The sequence below is a fragment of the Nuphar pumila genome, chromosome 11 (assembly GCF_984573655.1).
Source record: "Nuphar pumila chromosome 11, dmNupPumi1.hap1.1, whole genome shotgun sequence".
Taxonomy (NCBI): domain Eukaryota; kingdom Viridiplantae; phylum Streptophyta; class Magnoliopsida; order Nymphaeales; family Nymphaeaceae; genus Nuphar; species Nuphar pumila.
The window spans coordinates 110,650,886-110,678,744 of NC_143259.1; the positions used below are offsets into that span (position 1 = coordinate 110,650,886).

The 27,859-nt window shown below is 37.5% G+C and overlaps 3 protein-coding genes and 1 pseudogene across 4 annotated transcripts in view; 2 read left to right on the plus strand and 2 right to left on the minus strand.

Moving 5' to 3' along the window:
• Positions 1–620, plus strand: part of LOC149822831 (Helicase protein with RING/U-box domain-containing protein) — a 28,408-nt gene extending 27,788 nt beyond the window's left edge. Inside the window, exons 16-17 of the mRNA XM_089980081.1 lie at positions 1–109; positions 214–620. The exon at positions 1–109 is cut by the window's left edge and continues 28 nt beyond it. Of these exons, the coding sequence (XP_089836207.1) occupies positions 1–45 (45 nt within the window). The 3' untranslated portion in view covers positions 46–109; positions 214–620. The remainder of the gene's footprint in view (positions 110–213) is intronic.
• Positions 621–1,138: 518 nt separating this feature from the next.
• On the minus strand, positions 1,139–7,577 carry LOC149822833 (eukaryotic translation initiation factor 3 subunit B-like; annotated as a pseudogene). Its single transcript, XR_016425743.1, has 11 exons — positions 7,386–7,577; positions 7,046–7,283; positions 5,813–5,957; positions 4,018–4,146; positions 3,537–3,665; positions 3,299–3,382; positions 3,094–3,218; positions 2,819–3,017; positions 2,175–2,707; positions 1,866–1,974; positions 1,139–1,762 (listed from the first exon to the last, which is right to left on the minus strand). The product of XR_016425743.1 is annotated as a eukaryotic translation initiation factor 3 subunit B-like (transcript).
• Positions 7,578–15,397: 7,820 nt separating this feature from the next.
• Positions 15,398–16,012, plus strand: LOC149822834 (putative F-box protein At4g22030). Its single transcript, XM_089980391.1, has one exon. The coding sequence runs from the start codon at positions 15,398–15,400 to the stop codon at positions 16,010–16,012; it is 615 nt and encodes a 204-aa protein (XP_089836517.1).
• Positions 16,013–17,201: 1,189 nt separating this feature from the next.
• On the minus strand, positions 17,202–22,210 carry LOC149822835 (aminomethyltransferase, mitochondrial-like). Its single transcript, XM_089980082.1, has 4 exons — positions 22,080–22,210; positions 20,828–21,399; positions 20,386–20,504; positions 17,202–17,917 (listed from the first exon to the last, which is right to left on the minus strand). The coding sequence occupies exons 2-4, from the start codon at positions 21,395–21,397 to the stop codon at positions 17,371–17,373; spliced, it is 1,236 nt and encodes a 411-aa protein (XP_089836208.1). The 5' UTR covers positions 21,398–21,399; positions 22,080–22,210; the 3' UTR covers positions 17,202–17,370.
• Between the last annotated feature and the right edge of the window lie 5,649 nt (positions 22,211–27,859).

The following is a 27,859-nucleotide window of genomic DNA, read 5'->3' on the forward strand; positions in this document are numbered from 1 at the left end:
GGGAAATTAACTGAAGACGACCTTCGCTTCCTTTTCCAAAGCTGATTTAAGATCCTAATAATGCTTCTTTAATTTGATGATTGCCTCATTATCCTGTGTGTAACTCTAGGTAAACTGATTACTTGTAGATATGTATATGGTTGTGGTAGTCACATACAAGGCCCTTTTATCATTAACTCATTGCTTAATCAAGTGATCAATTTTCATGTGCAGCAATGATATCGGGTCTTTTGGAAGTAGCTGCTGCAACATGTTCTAATATGGGCTGGATTCTGATGTCAACCTTAAGGCATCTTTTTCTTCCAAGATTCTAGTTTCATTAATGCTTGGTTGAATGGGATGTGAATGCCTTCTTTCAAGTATTGCAGCAGCAAAGTTGCGATGACAGATAATTGGGAGGTTGATGTGTTTAGAATAGAATCTTAGTGAATTTGTGTGTAACCTGTCAAAGCTCTGATACAGGCGAGATGCTGGAGAATATCACAACAATCTATTTTTATCACCTATTGTACCATGATCTGTTATAACGTGCTTATTCTCTAGAGTGCTTAACCTTTTACGGAGCATTAGATATCTTAATTAAAAATGCAATAGAAATTGATAAATCTGTCTTTGTTGAATCCCACTTAAATGAACTGTGATTACTAAACGAGGCCGAGTATTTGGTATGTCTAGATGATACCCAAAATTGGGCTCTATTGATCTGGTAGGGGTAACTTATAAATGCCACTTTGTTGACGAGACGTCACAAGTTTTAAATCCACAGGTGGCATCTATTGCTGCAAGGTCAAAGCTGGGTGTACTCCCAAGAGGTCGGCCAATGTGCAGTCGGCGATGGGTTTTTCCCTTGGATTGTAAAAAAAAAAGAAGATGCTGCCCAAAATTAGCTTTAAAAACCAGGCTTTTGTCAAAATGGAGTAAAAACTAGAATGATTACTTCAGCGAGGAAGAAACTGACATGGCAACCATCTTGAATCTTCAAGGACATGGTTCGCAATCACAAAGGCTCCCACTGCCTTAACTACCAAAAGAAAGAAGCGAAAAAGAGACTGATTCACCTTATTTGACTTGGGAATATCTTGCACCTCAAGCCCCAAAAAATCACAAACGCAGTTGCCCTGCCCACCCGTCTCTGCAATTGGGAACTTAAAATAACAGATTGCCATCAAATTAAATATGCAAAACATCAAGTGCTTATACATTACATCTTCAATATTCTTCTCAACCAAAATTTAATCAGTACAAGTTTTAGGTTTTACTCTACTAGGCCTAATAAACACACTACTAAGAAAAGAAAGTACCAAATTTGACGGATCCAAAACTTCAGGGAGTGACAAACACTCGATCCAAAACTTCAGTGAGTGAGGAACACTTTATCTAAATACCCTTTCTACTTGCCTTTTTAATTGTCTTCCTCTCACTCCTGTTCGTCCCCAAAAGTAACAACTTCTTCAGTCACATCTAGGATCTCTTCGACCTCCACTTCCTTCGCCTCATATTCCTCCTCCTCATCACTTGGTTCCCCATCTCGCAACTCCTGCCTATACATCTTCTCTTCTTCATGTAGGTGTTTCCATTCGTTTACCCATCCATCCCACTCCTCTTGCAATAGCCTTCTCTTCTCTCTATCCTGCTCGCTCATCAACAAGGAAACATCCTGGTCCTCTGCTTCATACTTCTTGCTGTACTTCTTCAGGTTCTTGGCAATCTCTTCCTCTTTCTCCGGAGACAAGAGTGATGGCGGCCTTGGCCGCCACAAGAACTAGATTTCCAAATAAAGCAACAAAAGTCGTGAATATGAAAAGAAAACAGCTTTAGTGCCATTGAACATTACAGTGATGCATTAAACACCGATTTCTCCTTACCTGGTAAAAGTGGTCTCGTGGTATCCTGTACAGCAACTTGCCATTGAAAGACCAAATATTGAACCCACTCTCCATATCATTAACGGAAGTAACAGATGTTGCAGCATATCTGCACATACAACCGAATGGAGTAAACTGTAAACCAAGAGGTAGCAGGGAAAACCCAAATAATAAGAAAATCTGTAACTCTGATACATAAAGATCAGGGATATTCGTGCCTATGTCGTGGGTTTAATATTAAGAAACTCATGGCTGGAAGAAACAATCCAGAGACAGTGGACATCAATTAATTCATCGACAAAAACTTACCTTCCAGTAGGATCCCATTCAATATCAGTTGCCATGAAGTGCTCACCCATTGCCATGGTCTCGAGCTCATCGACATTGTAAAACTCAAGCTGACCATTGAAACCCTTCATGCCCGCAAGGATAATGAAGCGCCCAGTAGGAGACCAATACAAGGCATTGGCTTGCTTTCCTTTCAGTGTAGTAAGCTTTGAAACCCTGCCAGTGTTATGAGCAGTTCGCATGGTGTAAAAACTAACATCAGGACGAGGACTGTCACCGTGGATAACTGCAAACCTATGGCCTTTGGGTTCCCAGGCAAATGCAACAACTTTGTCATTCTTGTTCTCAAGCTCCAAAACTTCAATTGGAATATCTCGTTCTTTTAAGCGAAAGAGCTCAAAGCCAGTAATTGTGCTTTTCTTTGTCTTTGTGTATCTGTCCACTTTCACAGCAAGATAGTCACCATTGCTTTGCCAATACATCTTGCAGTCACTGACACTGAAGAGATTTTTCTGCCTAAGCTCCTCTCTGCCAGGAATTTGAACAAGGCTAACCTGAAAAGTTAATAAAACGATAAGCCAAACATAGAAATTGAATCCTAAAACCACCCACACATGATATGTGCCACAAAACGATTATGGATAGAACCAAATTTTTTCCTTTACCCTTGCAGGCTGATTTCCACCACCTCCCTCGGGAACAAACAGTGCCAATATGGGATCAGTTGGAGACCAACTGAAGTCCATAACATTTTCAATTTTGATAGATTTCTTATCTAGGAGGCCAAAGGTCTCTGTTTCATAGACACTGATAGCATTTTTGCCAATTCTAGCAAAATACTTGTCTTCCCTTCCACCGCTCCACCTGGAAAGAAGCACAGCAGCAAGATTATCTCTCTCTCTCTCTCTCTCATATCAGGTTATAGAATAAGCTAGATTACCTAAATACAGGCCATAGTACACCAGCCACACCCCCTGTTCCACCAGCAGCAAATTCATCAGCATGTCCCCTGAAATCACGCATTGCTTTACCCGTTCTCACATAAAAAATGTTTAATACAACCGTCTGAAACCACAACATCCATCAGACAGCCTGTATTGTTAATCAGAACAAAAATGAAGAACTTTTCTCGGACAAACTATTACCTGTGTATCCCGAGGATGGCTTGGTTCATGACTACTATATGTGACCAAATATTTTTCTCCAGGAGAAAAATCAATAAGTTTAACCTGTTGAATAGATGCCGCATTAGCATCAGCAAATAGAAAGGTGTAAATAGTTTTAAAGAAGAACGACAGAACATATGGTATGGTGACTATGGTCAAAGTCCATCATGTTTAGTAAATTGATTCCTAGCTAGATTTGGAGCAGGATGGAAGAAACCTGGGGATGTGCATATCGCATTAAGCGGTTAAATGTAGTGGCACCTCCCCAAACAGCAGCACCTTGCCTGTGAACTGTGGCTAGGTACGTCCCCAGAGGGGACCACTGCACAAAACTCTCTGTCCAGTGCTGCAAAACAAAGGTAGGAAGCTCTGTGAACATTAGGACTTGTCATCAGACACACGTAATCAGATACATTGGCAGGGAAAATGCGCTACCAAGTTTGTAGAGGCACATTATTTGAAAAAAAAACTGAACAGAAACAGCTAAAAGTTTCGCTCAGAAAATGTCTAAAAGCAACAGGAGGATCAGTACGCTATAGAGAAATCTTGCACTAGCATCAGGATAAGACATTAAACTGACAAATCAACAGGACATGAACACCCATACTCCAAAAAGGAAAAAGTGAGAGAGAGCATCATTGTCGATGTGATCTGAACACAAAATGTGCTAGATAACAGGCATGCAAGATTTCACTTACACGACGACTATACACAAGTTCTGGCTTTAACTGTCTAGGATCATTCCATAAAACCTCAGTATCCATACCAGAACGTATAACAAACTGATCACGAGCTTTTTCATCTGTCAGCCACTTTTGTAGATTTTCCTGTCATAACCAAGAGCAGAAAAAAGAAACTTTAATGCCTCAAAAAAAGCAGAATATATGCACTTAATTTTTAAATACGTGATGTTGCACATTGGGTCAAAATTATTTAAGGAACAATAAGCAGTGCTTTGTAACAGACTGGAAAAAAAATTTGCAAAACACTTGATTCCAGTACAAAGCAGATTTTCTATTAAAATTAGGTAATGCTCGTTTTTCATTATTCATACTGGTTATTGATTTTCCAATTGGAGAAGGAAGTTCCATAGGCAATAGGAGACAATAAGCATAAGAACAAAACAGAAACTATTTTGAATTATTCATCAAGAAAGCATCAATAGCTATTGCTAATAAAAGCAGTGAAAAGAAGGTTCAAACTGGAGAACCATCTTGCACGACCAGCTTTCTTTTACAATAACTGTGATAATGAAGTAGGGAGTGACAGGTGGTAGATGACATTGAGACACTTCTAGTGCACATGGCTTAACCTCATGCGATTAGCATTAGCAAAAACAATCTTATTTACATTATTATGCATATATTTGTTAATCCTCAATAAAAAATACACTTGTTAATGTGTGCACATTGTTAGTTTCCTTTTGCAGAGAACAATGTACCTTGCTAGAGCATTATCAAGCCCTCCATTATATTTAATTTTCAAGGTGTTCACCTTCAAGGATGTCAGTCACAAAGGTTTGGATTGGAAACCCAAAGGAATGAATCCATTTAGGTGGATGTTGTAACCCCTTCTAATATCTGTTAAGCAAATGGCTGGATTGAATACAAGGTGCCCAAATCTAAATCTGATAAGATCAAAAATCCAAATCTATATAGGTTCTTACACATGATATACCTTCTAATTGAAAGTCCATTTGTAAAAATGTCTTCAAAGATGAAATCAACATGAGATCGATCTGCTTAAACTAGGTCATTACAGTTATGAACTTTTTGTGCTGTCCTTGATCACCCTATGTTCCATGAAATACCAAAAAAAATGTTTATTTCATCTTGTGCAGCAAAAGGTTACAGAGAATCAGTGGGTATAAAAAAATGCTAGCTCAAAACTCTTCAATAAGCACTGAGTCACTGGACCAATACTGGCTAACTATGAAAATATATTGAAAGCTGATTTCCTGAAGAATGACTAGTGTGATGAAGTCTTCCAACAGTTGAAAGCCCGCACGTGAGACTGAATTGAGTGACTGTAACAAGCAGTCCTTCAGATTGCTAATTTATATGTAACAAGCAGCTTCAGATTACGATCCAAACCTTGAACAAAAGCTGGCATGTATAACAATGAGAAGTCTAGTTTTTTATCACTTAATTCACTTCAGATTGTAACAACCATTTATATGATATCTTCTGAGATAAAAGTATTGAAGACCTAACATAATCGATGTGATGACATCAACATTCCAATATAAAAATGAGCTTCAACCAGCAAGATCATTTTGGGCAAGACAATATAATACCAAGAAGTCAATCGGAAGAAAAAGATTCATGGATAAAACATGAAAGGAACCGAGTGAAGATTGTATGTTAATCGGCAATCTAAGTGGAAATAGCCAGCAAATTACTCAAATATCTCACATAAGATGAACAATATATCCATTATTGATTATCAAAGCATGAAAACATCACATGCATTATCATCTAAACAACAGCTTACCCCTGGTGTATATGGCTTGATTTCGGCAGGAGTCCACTCATCTGGAACTTTCATAAATCTATCAAAATCATCGAACATGTTCACAGCAAACACGTGACCTATCCAACTTGTAACCATTTGTCTTCTCCTTTGCGGACTCTGCTTCCTATATTGAAAAAAAAAAACACAAGTAAACGAGTATGCAAGATTATCAATATTTAGTGCACCATAATTTCTATTAAGGATTGCCACCAAGCCATTATATCATAGTTGTGAATTCTCAAAAGACATATCCCAGAAGTGGAAAAAGATACAAGGTCAAACAAAAGCAACTTAAAACTTTAATGCTAATCTCTTTCTAGAGGATTGGGCAAAAGGGAAAAAAAATGTTTAGACCCCAATCTTTCCCCATTCAGATCTGAATGTGTAGTCATCAATGCAGGAAGAAATTTACAAAGATTTGCCCCTGAATTATTCATCTGATTGAGCACTATTCCTCTCCATATGGAAGAAGCCACCACTGATTGTGGTTGGTTTCTATATAAACACTTTGGAAAGGATGCACACGTAATAAAAAACTACTGGAGGAAAATAGAGTGCTTACTTTGTCCTTGAAATCCCCACGGTGAACAATTAGCCTTTTCCATCACCTACCACCAGGGTAGTCGACTGAATTTCAATAAATGAATGCAGTGAATTGGAAAGATGGACCTAGAGAAAGATTCTGAATCCTATAGGTTTCAATGGAAAGTGCCACTCCCACATTATGGAGAAACAGTAGAAGCAATTTTTGTTCTCTATGGAACCTGTCTAACTTCATTCTGAGGAGGGAGACTACAGAGGCCATATCAATTGTTATGAAACAGTGATAGTTTTAGCCAATGCTGCAGAAACAGACATAGTCAAACTAAATTACATTGCAACAACAAATCGTGGTTATGGATTTCACGTCCAGGGAGAGAAGTATGAGGAAATCACCTATTCGATCAAGTTACCGATAAATCCTTCCTAGTCATTATGGGCCACTTCTGGAGTAGGAGCACACAACCAACACAAAACTTTTCACACACAAATCCCAAACAAGAAGGTTCAATTTATCACATTCCAAAAACAAAAAAAAAGTTCTCATTTTTCATTCTCAAGATGCTATCACTGATGCTCCAAGCAGTTAAAATAGAATCGAAGCCGAGCACAATGACTCCAAAAACTACAGAAAAAGAGAATTCAAGCAAGCAAAGGAAGGAAAATCCTCACCTGCTTGGTATTGAACTCGATGAAGCAGTATCCCTGAGTCTTCTGGGTCTCCGGATTCATGGGCATCCAGAGTCCCTTCTCCTTAATCGTGCCGATCTGCCCGAATATCTTACGGACGACGCCCTCCAGCTTCTCGAACTTCTCGGGGCCGACGGCGGGGAGGTTGTCGACGACGATAATGTTCTCGAACCCGGAATCGAACTCGAAGTTCTCGCTCTCGATCACATCCTCGTCGTCACTAACAGAGATAAGCGTCCCAACCAGAAAAACCCATCAAATCGAATCAAAGAAACGGCGAAAGGATACGGTTTCAGTTTTTCTGGGGAGAGAAGGAGACTACCTCAAGATGCCGAAGTTATCTCCTGGAGGGAGGTGGATGGAGTCGAGGTCGACCCTCGAGACGTCGATCTGAGAAGGATCGACGGCCAGGTGACCGGTGGGAGGAGGTGGCTCCATCGATGTCCCCAGTCGGTGGTGCCCATTAGAGATCACGTCCATCGCCATCGCTGCCTCTGTGCCTCCCCCTCCTTCTTCCTCTCTCTGTTGTTTTCTTTCGTTTCTGATCTCTGGTAGAGCTAGTAGGGTTTCGACTAATTGGGGAGAAGCAAATCCCTGTTAGGAGGATATGGACCGGATCACACAGTGACAGAAGTTTAGAACGGAAAAATTTCGGCAACAAAAAACATCGCGAGAAAATAGAAACTTTTCGAAAAAAAAAACTCGCACTTTTTTCCCGGGAAAGCGTCGGTAATAATAAACTAATTTAAACAAATTTAAAATATTTTTTTAGAAATAAATAGAAATAAAATATATTTAAAAATGAAAAGCACATGATTTTTCCACAATAAATAGCCGTTAAAAACATAAATATCAAGTTTAAAATTTTATATTTATGTGTTTACGAAAAATCAAGATCTTCTGAAAATATAGCGAGAAATTGGTCGTCTTAAAACTTTCAGGTACTTGCTAGGGATATTTTTTTCATCGATGTCATGACATTTTTGTGATTTTTTTTTAATAAATATCGTGATATTTGTCACAAAGGGGCTCTGGATCAAGATTGATTTAATCTAAATCCAACATAGAAACGTTGAAGTAGATTTGGATCTGAATCTGAAATTTATATGGTACTGTGGATCCAGAATAATGGGCTTCGACTGCATGGATTTGGTATGTAACAATCACATATAGGGTGGACTTGATCTATACCCGAGCATAGCTAGATCCATTAAGGTGCATTTGAATTCCTTAGATCTAGATTTGAGAGATTTTAATCAGAGACCAAGGATTAGAGATATATTTTATATCATATGAAATATAAATACAAACCAAGCCTTATAGAGTTCAGTAGGCCAATTAAGCTCTGCCCGTTTGCTTGGCCGAGCTTAATTGGCTTAGTTCAAGCTCAGCTCATTTACAAGATGAGCCGAGCTTTACTGAGCAGAGCCGGTTCGATTTGTCGTTTATCCCTACTTAAAACCCACTTCTCATTAGATCTGAATCCAGATTAGATTCGATAAGGTAAAGTTGAATCCAAATTCAAAATACATGCGGTAATACTGAATTCGAAAAAATAAAACAAAAAAAAGCTATTTGCATGCAAAAATTGCAAGCGGGTCAGATTTTGATTTGCATCAATTCTAGATCCGACTTAAAATGCTGATCCAAATCCAAAAAGTAATCCGACTGAACAGATCTGAATCCAATCTGAATGAAAATTCAGATTTTACTTAAAGACTACCCAAGTTCAGACATAACATGTTGGACTCTCCCCAAGTTCAGACAAAAAGTACATCTATTGAACCAAGTTTAAGCTGGCTTATTTATAACTACTCTCCCCTGGTTTCAAATTTTCAGACATTGCCTTGAGCAGTTGATTTTCAAGCTTTAAAATATCATTATTATACATCGTAATCAGATGATCTAAGAGTCTGTTTCTATAAAAATCATCTAGATAAAAAAATCCACGAAAATCTCATACCAGTTTTACATATTTTAGTTACCTTAGATCAAGAAAAACTGAAAGATGTAAACTAACAAAATATATAAACTGGCATGAACAGACATTTTCATAGGTCTTAACGACCTCTTATGGAACCAACAATCATAAGACCTTGGCAAGGAATCAACATTGGCTCATAACAAGATGCCAGAATGAGGACTCGAGCCTTTCCATTAGCAAATCCAACTCTAATCGGTGGGGATGAGTGATCCTTTTGAAACACCAAATCCAACTCTTCCTGTTGAGAACCTGTAACTACAGATGCCCAGAAACAGGGAGTGGGGATCTTGGCGAGGGAAGGACGACTTACACGGGGGCAGGTTATATGCCCCCCCCCCAACACACACACACACAAACATGCACTGTAGCTACAGTGCATGTTCGGAGTCCCGACTGAGCACCGCGTGGTGCCCAGTCGGGTATACGGGACCCCCTTACGCTGCCATACACCCGCAGGTGAGTGTATGGGGTCCCGTACACTCGATTGAGCGCCATGAAGTGCTCAATCGGGACCCCGAACATGCCCTGTACAGTGCATGTTGGGAGGAGAACACACAACACCCTCTCACTTTCTCCTCCATTATGATGTTTTCTTCTAGAATGATCTATGAAAGAAATGATTATTCTTTTAAACCACGAGTAACTTGCAGTGTGACAAATATCGTGAGAAATTGCCTGAAAGTTTAAAATGGCAATTTCTCGCGAGATTTACAAAATATCGCAAGTTTTATGAAAAAACATAAATACCACGATTTAAACACAATATTTACGTTTTAAACAGCTATTTATCATGAAAAAAAACCATGTATGCTTATTTTTAAATAATTTTTATTAATATTTTCTTATAAAAATAATTTTATATTTTTAATTATTTTTTTTATTGCCGAGATTTTGCCAAAAAAATGCAAGATTTATGATTTTTTTTCAATTTCTCGCGAGTTTTTTAAAAACAAGAAATTGCCGATAAAAACATTTGTCACTATGGTAACTTGCCACATCAGAAGTGTTTATTAAGCTTTATGGCAAGCTCTTTTCGAAAAGTATTTTTCTTCTAATATTCAGTATTTTCTTAAAATCTGGAAAACTCACTTCAGAAGTGCTTCTTAAGCTTTATGACAAGCTCTTTTCTAAAAATATTTTTCTTCTAATATGAGAATCAAGGGAACTTTTATTTACTCCATTAAGAATCATTCACTTACCCAAATGAGAGAATGATTCTCATTGTCTCCGTTATGCATAACGACTATTTCTTGTAAAATTGGGAAAAAAAACTTTTAGAAATAAAAGTACATGGCTTTCTATGATGTTTCTATAACCCTTCTCACTTTAAGCATCTATGCATCTAAGCATTTTGTCAAGCACTGATATAGATTTAATACAGTCGATTGTAGGTACAATCTAGTTAGAATCTCACAATGCAAGTTGTTTTGACTCAATCCAACATGTAGATGTGTTTAACATGCTCGATTTAGTGAAAACGACCCTTGGATCATATTTTTCAATGAAAAACATGTTTAAAAAAAAAAAACCGGTGAGTTTGTCGATTTTTGAAGCGCTGGAAAAACATATGCACAAGTTAGATTCTTGTTATTCAAAAGCCACTTCCTCTAAAACCATGTAGATCACACATCCATGGGGTCATTTGGACAAGAAAAAACAAAAAAGTGAAAAAACAAAAGTTCCTTAAGTCACTTGAACATACAAATAATTGTAGAAACTTTAACCTGTATGTTTCATGCATAGCTTTTTGCACTCACTTCTTACTCTATAATTATGGTCTAATGAATCCGATGATACAAGTTTAAATCACATCCAATTGCTTATTTAGCATCTATTTTAAAATTTATATTGAGAAAATGAGACATTTGGATTGTATCAGGTTCCGATTGAATTTGATTCAATTGGACACCTAAAGTGGATTGGAGTTATGACCCAGATCTGTCTCCAATCTGGCCTACAATCAAGGGTAAACCTGAAATCTATTGCTCTTTTTTCTTTCTCTTTTTAAGATGTCGCGGGGAAAACCACTTTACATGTTTGGAAGCAAGAAAAACTCTCATAAGAAAAGAAAATGTTGCCTATGATAAGTTTTGATATGACAATTTTTCTAAAAAAAAAAATCACTTGTTTAGGTAGCTTGAAAAAAATAAAATGAAAAATCTTAAAAAAACGAGAGCTTCACGTCGTGAGATGGATGGTGGTGATGGAAAATCATTGTGGGGTGGTAGTGGTGGAGCTTTTCCAACATCGTTTTTCAAGATGTGGGTGATGGTGAGTGGTGAGTGGTGATTGATGATGGAGAGGGCAGTTTTTAGGGAGGTGGGTGGTAGTGAGATGGATGATGGTGGTGAAAAATCATTGTTGGTGGTGGAGCTTCTCTGATACCATTTTTTGATTGGTAGCCGGGTAGCAAGATGGATGGTAGTAATGAATAGTGAAAAATCTTCGTAGGAAGATCAGTTTTTCAAGAGGTGGTGATGGTGAGATGGTGGGTGGTAGCGGTGGTGGTGAGATGAGTAGAGGGAAGTGAACCTCACCATTTTCTCTTGTAAAAAATATTTCTCCACCTACTCTCGTGGAGGAATGTTTTCTATAAAAACTATAATTTTTATAAAAATTCTTTGGTAGAGAAATTTTCTCTCGTTTGGAAGGATAAAAAAATTGTATAATTTTTTATTATTATTTTGCATCACTTTTCTTACATCTTTTCCACTTCCAAACATGCCCATAGCGAGCCCATGAGTATAAGCACTCAGGTGCACCTTGCCCACGAGAGAGTACACTCAGCTTTAGCCTTATAGCAAAGGATGCACATCCGTGGGTTCCGAACTCTGATCTACACCAAAGACTGTCTTTCAGGTACTGTTGCGTTTTCGCTTGCAAAAACTAAAAGGTTTAAAAAACAATCCAACTTATAGCAAATCTGAGCTGAATTGGGTCCAGACTTGGAGTGCAAAAGTCGAGGTCCGAGTAGGGATGTAAACTGTTAGGATTCAGTTTGAATGTAGCCAATACCATATTCGAATAATCAGATGTTGGATAAACGAATTCAAATTCGGAGTCAAATGGTAAAATACTCATACTAGATCCTTTTTTATATGTAAACAGAATTCTATCCATCAAATTTGGATATATATTTGTCAGATTCAGTAACAAAAAATTAAAATGATATCCGCATCTGATTATAATTAGACATGGTTTTGGGTTACCAAACGCCACTAATCCGAGTCAAATTCGGTTGGATATCAGATAAAATCCGATTCATTGACATCCCTAGGTCCGAGTTTACGTGGACATTATCAGTCATAATCTTGGGAGTTCAGATCGAACTCAAAGACCAATCCCCATCCTAGAAACCCACTAGGCGAGCTTGCTTGACTCTGAGCCCGGGCTGCTAGCCATCTCGAGTCAAGTCAAACTGTCAAAGCCTAATTCAATAAGGAGACTAGACTGAGGTTTTTGTGAAAAAAGGTGTTGGCTGACATGGACAAGTTGAACACGTCAGCTTTTTACATCATAGTAAAATCACAAAATTTTTGAAATATTGCCAAGATTTATTACATGGTGTGTCAACGTGTCCGACTTTCATGGCATCTGCATGGGTTCGGACCTGGATCCGACTATGAGGTGCTAGAACCTGGTCCAGGCCTGAGTCCTATTGGACCTACCCATAAACTGCACCCAGTTAATACTTAGTATAATAATATTTTTTATTTAAAAGTTGTGGATCTTAATTGGAACTCGGGTCTGACTAAAGTTGCTATTAAATCTGATATACTTGGATCCCTATACTAATTGTACCCTGGGACCGATCTGAATTTTCATTGGACCTTCTTGTTTATTACCAAACCCGAATTCTGTTGAATTCAGTAAGGATTAAGACTGGATCATACTTACCCATTGACACTAGGGGTGCAAACAGGTCAGATTCGGTTGGGATCTTGCCAGATCTGAATCCAAATACAAAATGCAAACAGTAGATCCAAATCCAGATTAGGATCTGAATCAATTCCGATGAAGTAAGATCTGAAATACATGTGATAATATTGGATCCAGGAAAAATGAATTAAAGCAAGCCATTTACATGTTAAAATTGCAATCTGGTCAGATTTTGATTTGGATCAGTTCCAGATATGACTTAAAATGTTGATCCAAATCCAACGAGGACCCAAAAGTAATATGATTGGACATATCAGAATTTGATCTAAATGCACGTTTGTTTTTTACTTAAAGGATCCATATCAAAAAATAACATGTCAGACTCAAATCGAATATCCCATTCATTTGTAGCCTAATTGACAGCCCTAATTACATGATTTTAGATGTCAAAGATAGGGATGCAAACGGATCAGTTTCGGAACATATAAATACATAGGAATTCAGATCGGGATCAAATATGGAACAGTCAAAAATTGCAAAACCTCCATCCTTTATCGGACTCATTTGCAAGGCACATCCTGCCTTAACACATTAAGAAATCACCCATAAATGGTGTCAATGGGTCAGTTTGACCCAGACCCAACATGTACCAAACCCTACAGGGTCGAATGAGTACCAATTAGAATCCAGGTCAGACCTAAAGGGTCCCATTAGTTTATGGAGTTGGGTATGGTTTGTGAAATTTCATACCAAACCTGGGCCCAACCCGAGTTTCAATGAAGACCCGTGATTCTTTTTAATATAAAAAAGTATCAAAATATTATTTTATAGGGTATGGACCATGTCTGGTTCGTGTAATTCTTATAGGGTTCAGGTATGGGTTTTCATATAGAAAACCCAATCAGACCCGGTTCCAAACCCAGTCCCACACCTTTAGTCAGATCCGGGTTTGAACTAACCTGGGTCCGAACTAGATCTGCCCCGTTCACACCCCTACCCATGAATAATATGCTGCACCCGTCTGGAATTCAATTAGAAAAAGGCAAGACGAAATGCTAGGAAAAAATAACACTTCACGTGGCAGCAAAACTGTAGAAGGCCTTGTTAGTTTTCCCAACATAACCATTTTAGCGGGGCGTCTGTTCTTTTCTATAAAACATACCCTCTTTTGTAGGAAAGAAGGCTTCTTTCCCAAGAAGAGAAGCATTTTTATGAAAAATATATAATGGGTCTCACGTAATAAATGCAAAAGAGAAATTTTAGTGAAAGAGAAGGCAGATGGTCTTAACTCTTTTTTTGTGGTTAGGAAGAAGTATTTTTTGCTCTATTTGAATCATTCACTACTTTTTTTTGCTAAGAAACAAACTTTTTTTCAAATTGCTTTGATAGAAAATTATAAATATTTTATTCATCAAATTTTAGTATAATATCAACCATTGATATTCTTTTTACCTTTTTAAAATATACACTTGAGCTTAAGAAATCTTTAATTAAATACATGTTCTCTATTGAGTAAACAATATAATGGTTTATAACAAGCAAAAAGTAACGTGAAAGTATGATTTTTGAAAGACCCTAACATGACCTAACAAAAAAAGGTAGGACCATCCCTACCCTTTTCCCTCTTATTGTGTCTTTTCAAGGGACCGTTCTTGGGTGAATGTAACTCCTCCTAACAGAAAAGTTTTTTTAATATTCCTAGGAAAAAACCCCACCATCATCGACTGAATATTGATTGATGGCTAGTTTGGTAAAACCTTGAGGTCCCCTCGAGTCCGAATCGGGTGCAATCACATGGCACAAAATTTGTATATTAAGCACCTGATTGCCCTCCTTGGGCTCCACAACTGACAAGCCCTCTGTGTTTAACCCATAAATATTTGTGCAATCCTATTGCACTTGATCTTATTAAGGATGGGTTTGGAACTTGTGAGGTCCCGCCAACTTTGGTGACATTCACAAGCCACCTCTACCATATATGATATGAGGGGAGGCAAAAGAAAGTGTCCTTCGCTACCAACCAACAATTTTATTATGCCATGTTTGACCCTCTCTAAAGAGCATGTCAACATAAGCCAGGAGCACGGTCCAAAAGCAACCATTCAAATCTTTTGACATTTTCGCAACAGAGATTTTGCCCATTCAATGTTCAAAGTTCCAAACCCATTCCAATTCCTTCAAACTTTCTGCCCCCATAAATGCAACCCAACTCCCACATCCATTCTTCATCCTTTTCATAGTCTTACACCTTCATAGCTTCCCATACCAAAGCTTACATTCTTCATTCTTTTCCTCCCTTAGACCTTCATATATAGCTACCCAATACAAAAAATATGGCAGCCATGTATAGCATTCTCACCCTCCCTATGCAATCCTCCAAAACAAAAATGAAACTCTCTCAAAACCCTTCTCCTAAGACACTAACTTGTTACATGTCACCAATAAAAGGAAGAAGAACAGCAGCAGCATCCATGACAACCCCACTTGTGTTTACACCTAAATTCAATCTTCTTAGCAGTAAATACAAGGAGCAAGTGGCCATAGCAGAAGAAAGAAGAGAAAAAGAAAAGGAGGAAGAAACTGACCCACTTGTGTTAGCCAAGCTCTATGAGATAGCAGCAGTTGCATCTGACAGGGCTGAGATGCATGCCATCTTGGCTCAACAGAGAAACAATTGGAACACACTGTTCCATGGCTCCATCAACTCCCTCATCCTCACTGCCACCATCCTCTCTTCTCTCTCCATTTCTCTCCCTTCCACCATCTTGTTCTCTGCTTCAGCTTTGCTCCTCTGTTTGGTTAACAAGATCCAACCTTCTCAGCTCGCCGAAGAGCAGCGCAACGCCGCAAGGCTCTTCAAGGATCTGCATATCCACATTGAGAATTTCCTTCGTGTTCATCCTTCCCTGCGGCCCGACATGAACGATTATGTTGATGAGTGCATGGCAAGCGTGCTCACCATCGATGAAGCATACCCGCTGCCATTGCTTCTAGGTATGCTTGAAAAGTTTTCGGCTATCGTCGAGCCAACAGTGTGGTGGCCTAACAAGGAGAAAGCGAGACACATGACTGAGGTTAATATATGATGCACAATCCTAGCCGTCCAATCGAATGCATCAGGATGACTATGATCATATGTATGGACGGACTGCAAAACTGGACGGCCAGGATGCGTTCCGTTGGATGGCTAGGATTGGCATATGATAGCATGAGATGTCATATTCGTCGTTGCTTTCATTGTGCATCTGAGATCCTCTGATGATTCATCATAATTCTAAGATTCATACGGTCGGCCTATGCGTTTGTCATTCGATCTTGTCTCTTTTCTTTGTGTTTGTGTTTTTCAATCCCTACTGTGTGAAAACCAAATCTAAATCACTATATTTATATTTAGGAACATCAGATAATGAAACTAAGTTGAAATTGAAATGTAATGTAATAGATGATACATTCTAAAAGAAAAATAAAGTGAATATGAGATAAAGTAAATAAGATCATAAAAGAAAATAGATAAAGTTAATGGCACAATGTTGACTGCCAGTGAAACTGGTTTGATTATGTTGATGAAGTGTCTTAACGTGTCCGAGTGTCATGTTGTGTTGGTACGAGATATGCATACTAAGTGAAGTGTCCGTGGGACAGTCTAGAACACACCCGTAAGGTCTGATCTACAAAAACAATAAAAATATATAAAATAAAGATGATTTCTACTCGGTAGTGCCATACCTTCTATTCATCCCGATGCGACAATGTTGGTAGTTTCTCTCAGTGAGGTGTCTGCTGTCAAAGCTGTTATGTTTGCATGTAATCATTACAGTTTTAATGGATATAATGGGCAAAATTTTTATATGTATCCACAGATTTAACACACAGTTATACTCCATTTAGTCAGCTGAAGTGGTTTATTATCTGAGAGGGTGAAAGATTGATCATTGGTAAGTTTATCATCATAGCTGTATCCAAACATATTATACTTACTGAAGCTAACTGAAATAAAGACAAGTTACCATCCATCCATTGAAACATGGCTGTCACGGATACCAACACTTCTTTGTATTAACAATCTTTAACCAAAAAAAGAAAAAGAAAAAAAATCTTTGACTCGAGTCCCCTGACTTGTCATGTTAGTTGGGATGTATATCCTACCGGAAGCATGTGTTCCAAGAGAACATCTCGATACTCTCCCCTGTTGGTTTACTGTAACGAACAGCTAAGTTTGCTAATTTGAAGACAGAATTTGCACCATTCTAGTAAAAGATAATTCAACTACCACCATTCACCCAGCCAATCTCATTTATGTTTTATATTTTCAGGCAAAAAGCACGAGAGAAATAAAATCATTTCTTGCTTGAACTTAAGTCTTGTAAAAGAGAAATTCAAACAATCCATGAGTCTGTAGAAGCCTGCGCAACCAATTCAAAAGACCCAATGCAAGCAAAAACTACTATGATGGCTTGTAGTACTTGGTGGGAACAAATGGCATTTTTGTAACGACAGCATCATAGGACTTCCCACGAACAACAATCTTCAGCTGAGTCCCTGGCTTATGACTACCTGGCTTTACATAACCCATGGCTATGTTCTTCTTCAGACATGGGCTGAACCCTCCGCTCGTCACTTCTCCAACAGGCTTGGATTCAGAATCCACAATTTCGCTGTGACTTCTTGGAGGTGGGCCAGAAGAGAAGAAGCCAACACGTCGAATTGGTGGTCCCTCTGCAAGCTGTTTTAAGATTACTTCATCACCAAGAAATCCACCCTCAGCTTTTCTTCTCTTTCCAATTGCCCAGGTTAGGCCTGCCTCCACAGGGGTAGTATGCTGTTCCATGTCATTTCCATATAGGCACAGGCCAGCTTCTAGTCGAAGACTGTCGCGTGCACCTAACCCTGTTAGCCGGACCTTTGCTTCTGACTTCTCCAAGATGGCTTTTGCAAGATCAACTGCATGCTCTGAAGGGACAGATATTTCAAAGCCATCCTCACCAGTGTACCTGAAAGGCTCGTGGATGAGGTCAAACTCAGATCAGTTCACTAACTTGTTCGATTACTTTGGAATAAATAAAGATGAATTCAGAAAGAAACAAGCCTCAGAAATTATATTTATCTTCCAACAGCTTGAATCACATGGAGATTCAGGCAAACTTTTGCTGCTAACAAACCGTTGAAACCCAGAGGTTGGAAAAGGGAAAAAGGAAGACCAGTGGTACAATCAGAACATAAACATGATATCAGCTTCAACAAGCTAAAGCTTTTCAAAGTTTTTTTATACATAAAAGAAACAGAAAAAGAATACACACCAGACGCCAGACGAAGAAAAGAAAAAAAAATGAATGCAATATAGTTCATAAGAGGTGGATTTGTTATGTACGAGTCTACAGGTTGCAGTTGTAAGAAATGCATAAAATGTTCTGCATTCAGTGGGTACAGTGCCTACATTGATAATTGGATGTTGTTGCTTGTCCTGTCACATATCATTCTGAATGAGGAGCTCCATGAGAGTAACCATTCCCATATTCCATAACCATATCCCAGTTACTTTCGTTTTTAATAACTTGTTATCAACAGGGAGTTTCAATGAATCTTAGCAAGATGAAATTGCACTTGAAAAAGGAATCTAACAAGAATCTTGGTCACCAGGTACTACATTATGACTCCTGTTTACTGTCCCCTTATATGCTAGTCATATTGAAAACTTCATAAAAATGGCCACAACCCTGTATCCACCCACAGCTGTGTCCAAGTGACAGACAAGAAAGGAAGGAGATCCAGATTGGTAAGTATGAAATCTGTATTGCAAAGTACTTCGATGCTTCACCCAAATTCACTTCCGTCCTTGAATGAGATTTCCCTACATGTATTTGCAGGTAATTTACCAAAATAAAGAGAACGGAACTTTTTGCAAAATCTGAACAGTTATTATGGTGGTTGGCCATTTACATGGCATGGACAGCAATCAATGAAAAGGATCATATAGTTAATTACTAAAGAACCAATGAGAACCATATCCATGACAAGAGACAAATCAATAGTCTAACAGCGATATCATGAAGCCATAGGACAATCATCAAGGAAATGATAATCAATGTTAAACAGAGCCTCCCCAAAAGAAAAGCTGATTCACACAAAAAACAATTGGTAGGAGCAGAAACAGTGTCATCAGCAAGAATGGTATGCCAAAAAAAAGACAAAAAGATCTATGAAGCACCCAAACCATGCATTTAACAAAATGAATAAATGTCCATGTTATCACTACCTTAGTAATAGTAAGTCAGTACAAAAACTATCAACAAGCACGTATTTAAACAGAAACTAGCAGGCATATATTATGCATGGATGATAATATGCGTAATTGTTATCCTCAACTCAATGACCAGGTATCAAAAGTCATTACCATGTTAGGAGCTTCACATGCACAAAAATATATATTCGTAAAATTAGTAAAATCCTCATGGTTTGTAACAATTAATGCTTGAAATCAATGTCATTATTGAGTTTTTACAGGGGTAAACAAATTTGTGGTGAACATATTAGATTCACGTTCTGTGTGCGTGCGTGTGTGCATTTCATCCTCACACCTCAAATATACTAAACCTATTTTGTGTTGTGCTGTAAATCCTGATGGCTGTCATGTATTAAATATTTGAATAAGATGGTGCTTAAGCATGATCCAAGTAGTTCCAGTGTATCATGCTACACAATTTACCACATTAAATGGCTCTTTGTTGTGTTCAACCTACAATATGTGATCACTCTGTAGCAGGCACACTTTTGACAATGCTAAAGTCATCAATTTATAAGTCACTCCATGTCTCTGTATTTAGAAATATATAGAATTAAAAGATTTGCTTGATAAGTTCCATTTCTTGCTTTTGCATGTTTAAGTTGTGTAGCTCAAGCAGCACAAATAGAAATTAAAAAATTCTCTACTCACCAACTACAAGGACTAAGTTAGTTTTACATATCCTCAGCTCATTGCCTACAGAAATGGTGATATCACCACCTGAAACTACCTCACTTCATAGGCATAAATGGCACAATTCTTGAAAGCACTCTATCAGGCGGAGTCACTCACAGCTCCCCATAACATAGTAGTGGCAGCTTCATGTGAATATTGATTCAGTAGTCAGTGATCCATCATCTTAATGGAAGCTGTAAACTTTGGGTGCCAATTCAGTGGGTGTACTTAAAATGTGCCAGAACATCAATCACCAATTTATCACTTTGCCCAAACATAAGCCTTCTCTATGCATCTAAATTGTGGTTTTGTATCTTTGATGTTTAACAGACATATCCAACTCTGGCGCCCATAAAGTTTAGATTGCCAGAAGGTATACAGCTTCAAATGCAACTAGAAGAAGCATGAAAGAGCATCTAAAGAAGTACTAGAGATTTAAACTTGACTTTGTAGGATTATCAGGATAGACAAGGAAGCATGAAAGAGGTAGCAAATCATAAATACCCTGTTCTTGTTAGAAAGCATGGAACACCATTGATCTGTAGTATACGGAAGTCACTGAAGTACATTTTACTCAAATCATCTTTTGTTAGATGTTGCAGAACTGGAGCAGCAAGAGGACCCTGCATCAAAGAAATGAACTGAATTTGAAGACAATATATAGACATAAACTAAAATTGCAGTACATAACTATCCATGTCTAAGAGCAATTTGTCCGAAAAAAATTATTTGTTCAGATTCCCCAATGAAAAGAAAAAAGAAAGAACATCACAAGAATGTAATATTTAAAGAAGCCAAACAGAAAAAAAAATATTTAACTAGGCATTAGCATCAAAGGGTAGAATCTAGAGCCAAGAATAAGGAACAATTAAGTCTACAACCGCTGAGAATGCAAATTTTAAGTAAACAGCAACTCTATAAAGATCAAAACAGGGAAGATACTGACTTGCAAAGCTAGAAGTGATCTCTCGTCATGGATATGCCAATTAACATCCCCACCTTTTGATTTGAAAACTTTCATATGGGATTCAATATGTGCTAAATCTTTGTCTCTACAGCCAGCATTCACAACCAAGTATATGTGGTCATCCTTCACCTTTGCTATAACAGAATCATCAATTGCCCCACCCTTCTCATTGGTGAACACTGTGAGTGTGCCCGTTCCATCAGCAAGCCCGGCCACATCTGCAATCACAAGTTTCTCCAGAAACGGAATACAGTCCTTGCCTTTAAGACTCAATCCACACATATGTGAAACATCAAATAGTCCTCCATTAGCCCGGCAATTGATCGTTGAATCCATTATCGAGTCTTTGTACTGAATGGGCATGCTCCATCCAGCAAAAGGCACCATCTTCCCGTCATTCTCGACATGGAAATCATGCAACACTGTCTTCTTCAATGTACCTTCCGTAGCAAAACCCCTTCCTGTCAGCCCTTTAATCTTCCCCTTCTTGTCGACATGAGATAACCGTCGTGTGATCGACTGCCCAAGTTGCCATAATCCTCCCCTCATTTCTACTCGGCCAGAAAAAAAGAGAAGAAAAAAATTAGGTGAATACCTTCCTTTCCCTGCGGAGTGCAATACCTTATAATACAAAAACTGGCAGTTAATTTTTGGATTAAGTCAGCAGTGGGATCTAACATATTTGACGTAATTAAACCATCTAGCGTAAAAAAAATAAAAATATATAGTTAAACATTAGAAGAGAGCTTAGATCTGCAAATGGGCTTCTTCACAACGAGATGCTGAAAACTAACTATTGGGTATTTCCAGAGCCCAACAACAATGCAACCAAAATACAAATAAATAAAGAAAAATGGAAAAACTAAACTAAAAATTTAGATCTATAAAATGGTGTTCTTCACATATATCATTGAAATTTGTAACCAAGAAATCATGGCCAACGAGGAAGGCATCCAAATACTCTACGGTTCTGAGCCAGACGGGTTTCCCACGATTAATGAGAAAGAAAACTCATTCAAAGGAGAAATAGAGATGCTTAAGATCTAGTGTCACTAATCCCACAATGTGGGCAGGCAGTAATCTCATAAAAACAAACCGACAAAGAAAATCTAGAACAACCATCATGATCGTGAAAGAAATAAATCAGATCTTTGCACGTAACACGCTTGCAATGAAAAGTTTTGAAGAATGAAAGCGGGAAGAAAAGAAGGAAGGTGGGTGTTTGCCTTACCACTGTCTTCTTGGGTGGGACTAAGAATTCACACACAAGGAGAAGAGGAGGGAAGAAGCGAATGTTTAAGGTATGTTGGTTGGGAGGCGTAAACGAATAAATAAAAGGGGGAACGTCGCGCGGAGGCAGTGGGTGGTAGAGGATTCCCCCACCAAACTGAGAGCAGATATATGTCATCGTTAGCGAGTGGTCACTGGTCCAGCTTGGCTTAGTTTGAGAGTGCCACTTTGTTTTTTTTTTCTCTACGTGGCTTTGCTTTGTTATATCATCTCTCTCTCTCTCTCTCTCTCTCTCAGACACCGAGCACGCAGTTTGATCGTGATCAATTGCACGAATATTTGTGCATTAAGCACCAGATCACCCTCCATCTCGGGGACAGAGCCTGTCAGTTGTGGGGCCTAACCTAATGGAGGGCAATCAGGTATAGGAATTAGACCCAGACCTGATGCATTTTGATTTGAGTCCAGGGGCGCTGAAAAGTGTGGACCTACATGGGTTAACAAGTTCGGGTATAATCGGTTCGGATTTTAATTTGATTTTTGATATGATTTGTATTCTAAACCTAATTCCTTATCAATAAAAAATATGTAAATTAATAAAATTACCTATTCAACAAGAAGATTATATATTAACAAATGAGAAACTTATTAACTATTCTAAACAATGGGTTCGGTTCGGGTCGGTTCACATATAAAACACGTTGGAGTACATGATTGGCAAAGTTTCAGATCGGTTCAAATATGAAGCGGGTTTATGTTTGACTTGGTTCAATTATAAAATGGGTTTGGGCATATAATCTTATTCAGTTTTACATTATGTGGAACTATTTGGTTCAGGTATAAAACTCCGGTTGGATTCAATCAGGTTCGGGTCTTTATTTATAATACGCAAGACGTGAACCCGTTGTTTGTTATGGGTTATATTTTAGACCTGACCCGATCTCATGGGTCTATTAAAATTGGATCACATCAGGTATAATCAGTTTGGAATATCAGGTCAGGTCTGGTATACTTGACCTAGTTAGACCCCTACGCTCTCTCTCACTTTATATATATATATATATATATATATATATATATATATAAAATCATGTGTAAGTTGGAGACTGTCTCAGACCCTTTTAAAAAACATACTATGTATTTAATGCTTAATTCAAACCAGCGGATGTGTTTATCATTGCTTATGTACTAAGAGCCATGCTTTGAATTGAATTAATTTAACAATAATTATTGATTTTTAGTTAATCAAGTTTTGGTGTAATATAAACTGTTGATTTTTTTGTTCAACTAAAAATACATCTAAACATAAAAAGCGTTAAAACCAATACATATTTTCTACTAAATAAATCATAAAGATCACATCTACACGTTTAGATTAAGTAAAAAATTCATGTAAATATGTTTTCCAAAGGGGTCTAGGACGGTTTGCGAGATAATGGTTTGGAACCTACACATTTTTCTCTTTTTTTTTCCTCTCTCTATATATATAAATATTAAAGTGTTAAAACTAATACATGTTTCCTACTAAATAAAGCATAGAGATCACATCTACACATTTAGATTAAGTAAAAAACACGTGTAAATATGTTTTTCAAAAGGGTCTCTCTCTCTATATATATAGTAATGCATTGGTTCTGCCGCTTTCTCGGCCCCATTAAGCCCCTTCAAAAAACATAGTTTTTGATATTTTTTCTCATGTCTAACACCATATATGTGATCTATAGGTTTTGTTTAGTGGGAACCAATTTTTGGATCACTGGAATTTGACCTATATACAGGTTTTTCCGTTGATCCAAAATCAATGGCTATAGAGGCATCAAATTTTCCCGGCTCATAAAAATATATTTTTTCATAAAAAAAACATGATCCAAGAGTCGATTATCACTAAATCGAGCATGCTAAACACATCTAACGATTCAGATGAGAAAAGAAGGCCTAATATGTTCAGTTCTCTCATATATATATATATATATATATATATATATATATATATATATAGCCGTCCATGAAATATGGTCAACACTGATTTTTTTTTATGCTTCAAGCCATATTTAACAAATCTAACCTCATAGATGTGTTCAACATGATCCACTACCTAGGAATCAATTTATATAAAAAAATGATTTTATGAGTTCCAATTTATAAAAATTCTGAGTTATCGATTTTTGAAGCCTTATAAAAACTTGCTCACATGTTATAATCATATAATCCAAAAGTCTATTCAAACTAAATAATCATATCTATAAGGTCAGATTCTAGAAGAAAAGAAAAATTAGAAAATTAAGATTGTCCACACCGTCGTACTATTAGGAAGAACCAATCTCTCTCTCTCTCTCTCTCTCTCTCTCTCTCTCTCTCTCTCTCTCTCTCTCTCTCCACACGTGTGCGCACACACACACACACACACACACACACACACATATATATATATATATATATATATATATATATATATATATATATATATATATATATATATATATATATATATATATATATAGGGCACTTCTACGATGGCATTGTATCATTACAACTTACGGTGGTATACACTTTATTTACATAGATCTAAGTTCCAAAAGCAAAATCTAACCATTGAATCATGTTTAACATACTCTATTTATTACTTTTATAGGTTGAAGTTGACTCAAATATGATGCTATGTAAATGAAGAGTGAGCGGTCCAGGCGGGTTCTCTATAGGGTGGTGAAGAATTATTTTTATATTGGGTCATATACTAAGTAGGATCAACTTAACTCATATCACCTTGGTCCCTAAATCTCCAGGGGCTTCCAAGATTAGCCAATCCAGGCCCATTAGTTTATGCAATATGGTGTATACGATTATAATCAAGTTATAATGAATCATATTCAAGGTATCCTGCAGAAAATTATATCAGATAATCAAAGAGTCTTTCTTAAATGAAGATATATTTAAGTATCCTGATAGAACATAAGTTGGTCCACACCTTAGAGGGTAGTAAGAAAAATCACATCATCTTCAAATTTGGCCGAGGTTTTTGAGGAGCTTGTTAAAAACAATTGGCTTTTGTGATTGGTGGATTGAAAGGATAATAACTTATATTAAAACTCTGAGTTGTGTGGTGATGATCAATGGGCAACCAAGTGAGAGATTTTAGTGCTCAATGGGCATTTGTCACGGGGATCCTTTATCCTGTTACTTATTCTTGATTGTCATGGATAGACTATCAAAGAGACTTCTTAAAGCAAAAATAACTCATGAGATTTTACCAGTCTCAGTTCATGGTTTTGATTAGGGACATAACTTTTATGCAAGCGATGCACTATTCTTCATAAGGATGCTCATAACTCCATGAAAAGTTTTTATGGGATCCCTAGAGCTTCTAATCACTAAGGAGAAATCAGCCTTCATTCCTTTTAGTATTTCTTGTTCAAGATCTTAAATTAAAACAATTTTTGTTTGGAAGGAAGAATGTTTACCTTTTAAATATCTAGGTGTTCCTATCTTTTGTGGTCGACTCAAATCAAGAATGTGTGCCCCCTCTAGTGAGCAAGATTCAACATACTTTAGATAGTTGGAATGATAACTCTATCTCGATGGTTGAACATGTTATTTTGATTGAATTAGTTTTGGCTTCCTACCTAATCTATTGGATGGTGTGCTTTCAAATCCCAAAGAACATTATTCGTTATATAGAGCAGTTGTTTGCGAAATTTTTATGAAATGAACATGGGAAAGGGAGACACTCTCACTTGATATACTGGGATGATGCTTGTAATCCTATAGAGGAGGGCATGTTCAACCTTCGTCGAGTAAGTGAGGTTATGGCCTTGATGGCCAAGAATGCATGGAAGGTTGTAGACAAGATGAATGATCCTTGTTTCCACTAGGTACTTAAAAAACATGATCGAAGATGATTAATTTTGGATTAGATGGGACCACAGAAGAGTTTCTTGGGGTTGGTGAAGTATATTGGATAGCATGCATATCATTGAGAGTGAAGCACAATGGAGAATTCATGATGGGAACCTGGTGAATTTGGGGGGGGGGGGGGGATCCATGGGTTGGGAGATACAAATTATTTTGCACATTTGAAGGTTGAGCCACTCCAGATATGTTCAAGACTATTGGTGTTCTCCTTAATGTTGTTTAGTTCAGCTAGCTCAAAGGATTTCAACCAGGAAGTCTTCACAAGGCATCAAATGTGCATATCATTTGAGGATTATCAGTTCAGCCAACTCAAAGGATTTCAACCAGGATGAAAAGAAATCCTTCCTATCGTGTACTCCTAAATGTTGTTCCTTAAGTCAAGGAGATCTGGTGAAAGAATAATGAATCTCCTCTATCTTGTAAACCATCTTTTGATATTAGAACTCACCCAGGAAATGCGTGAATTGGTGTGAAAATCGTGGATGTAGGTGCTTTGCCACCAAACCATGTTAGCTTGCTTCTCTCTCTCTCTCATGCTCATTCTTCATAATGGTATCAGAACAAGAACAAGAGAGTTGATCAATCATATGGTGGCCAATATTTCCATATGCTTTGATTTCTGATAAGCATCCTTGAGGTTTGATCGCCTGATAGACTATTGTGCTTGTGCTCTTTGCCTGCACTTTATCTTCCTACCTGAGATTATTGGCTGCTACCCTTGATCGTGTAGTGATGAGTGACACACGATTGTGTATCCACCTTTTCTTATGACTATTCTCTACTGCTTTCAGTGGTTCATTGTTATTTGTTGGATCCTTATCATCTTATACAAAGTTGTTTGCTGCTGCATAACCTTGCTGTACGAGTTCTTATTTTATGTTCACCAACAGTTGTGTTATGCTATTTGTGCATGTTTTTCTTCTGAAATATCAACTATGACAAAAATAAAGTCAACATAGTCCTCCATGTCTTCACACTCATCTTTATCGTAGATAAGTAATCCCTTCCTACCCCCTGTTACTGGCTCCTACTAGTCTATAACATTTCTATTGCCTCGAGTGATGGAACAACTCAAGTGATGAATCCTGAATACTTAGTTTGGTTGAGATATTATCAATTTTTATTAAGCTAGAGTATATCATCTCTTTTAAAGTAGTTATGGGATTGAGATCATCCTATGAGTTCTAAAACGCTTTTAAGCAAACCTATACTGCACACTCTCAATCATGAGTTATGCAGTTAAAAGAGTAGCTTTAGGTCTCTCAAAGCATTGATTAATATTTTCAAAAGGCTAGAATGATTGTTCACTGACTGGCTATGACTTTAAAGCCTATTAGTGATGATTTGATCTAACATATTTTGATATGGTTATCGACCTAATATAGAGCATTTAAGACAACTATTTCTACTCGTGATGAATCAAAACCTATAACTCTAGGAGAGCTACATGCTCTCTTGCTAACCCAAGAATATCAATTATGTGATAATAAGGATAGTCAAGTTGGATTAGGAAATTTTGCTGCCAACTATGCTCAACACTCAAACTCAAATCAATATTATATTAACAGAGAAAGAAATTATATTATAATAGGGGTGTGGTAGAAATCAAGGAAGACGATATAGTAGACGACCATAACGACCAAGGCAAAAATTCAGCTATCTGCCAGTATTGTGATAAACTGGGTCACACTACTAGAAGTTGTTATCAAATAACCCAAAATATGTAAGAAAAGACCGAAAATAGCTCTAATGTAGGAAGCCCTATTCAACCATATCATGCATCGCCTCTCACTATTGATGATGGGAATTGGTACCCCAACTCTGGTCCTTCACACCATATCAGTCATGATCTTAATGATCTCTCGATCCAGG

What these genes read in the sequence shown, in the direction of transcription:
- LOC149822834 (XM_089980391.1), top strand. Translation starts at nt 15,398, where the DNA reads ATGACAACCCCACTTGTGTTTACACCTAAATTCAATCTTCTTAGCAGT.
- LOC149822835 (XM_089980082.1), bottom strand. Translation starts at nt 21,397, where the DNA reads ATGAGGGGAGGATTATGGCAACTTGGGCAGTCGATCACACGACGGTTA. An exon ending in GATCACTTCTAGCTTTGCAA is followed by an intron (nt 20,505 to 20,827) that starts GTCAGTATCTTC and finishes TCTTTGATGCAG; the next exon opens with GGTCCTCTTGCTGCTCCAGT. An exon ending in TGCTTTCTAACAAGAACAGG is followed by an intron (nt 17,918 to 20,385) that starts GTATTTATGATT and finishes CGAGCCTTTCAG; the next exon opens with GTACACTGGTGAGGATGGCT.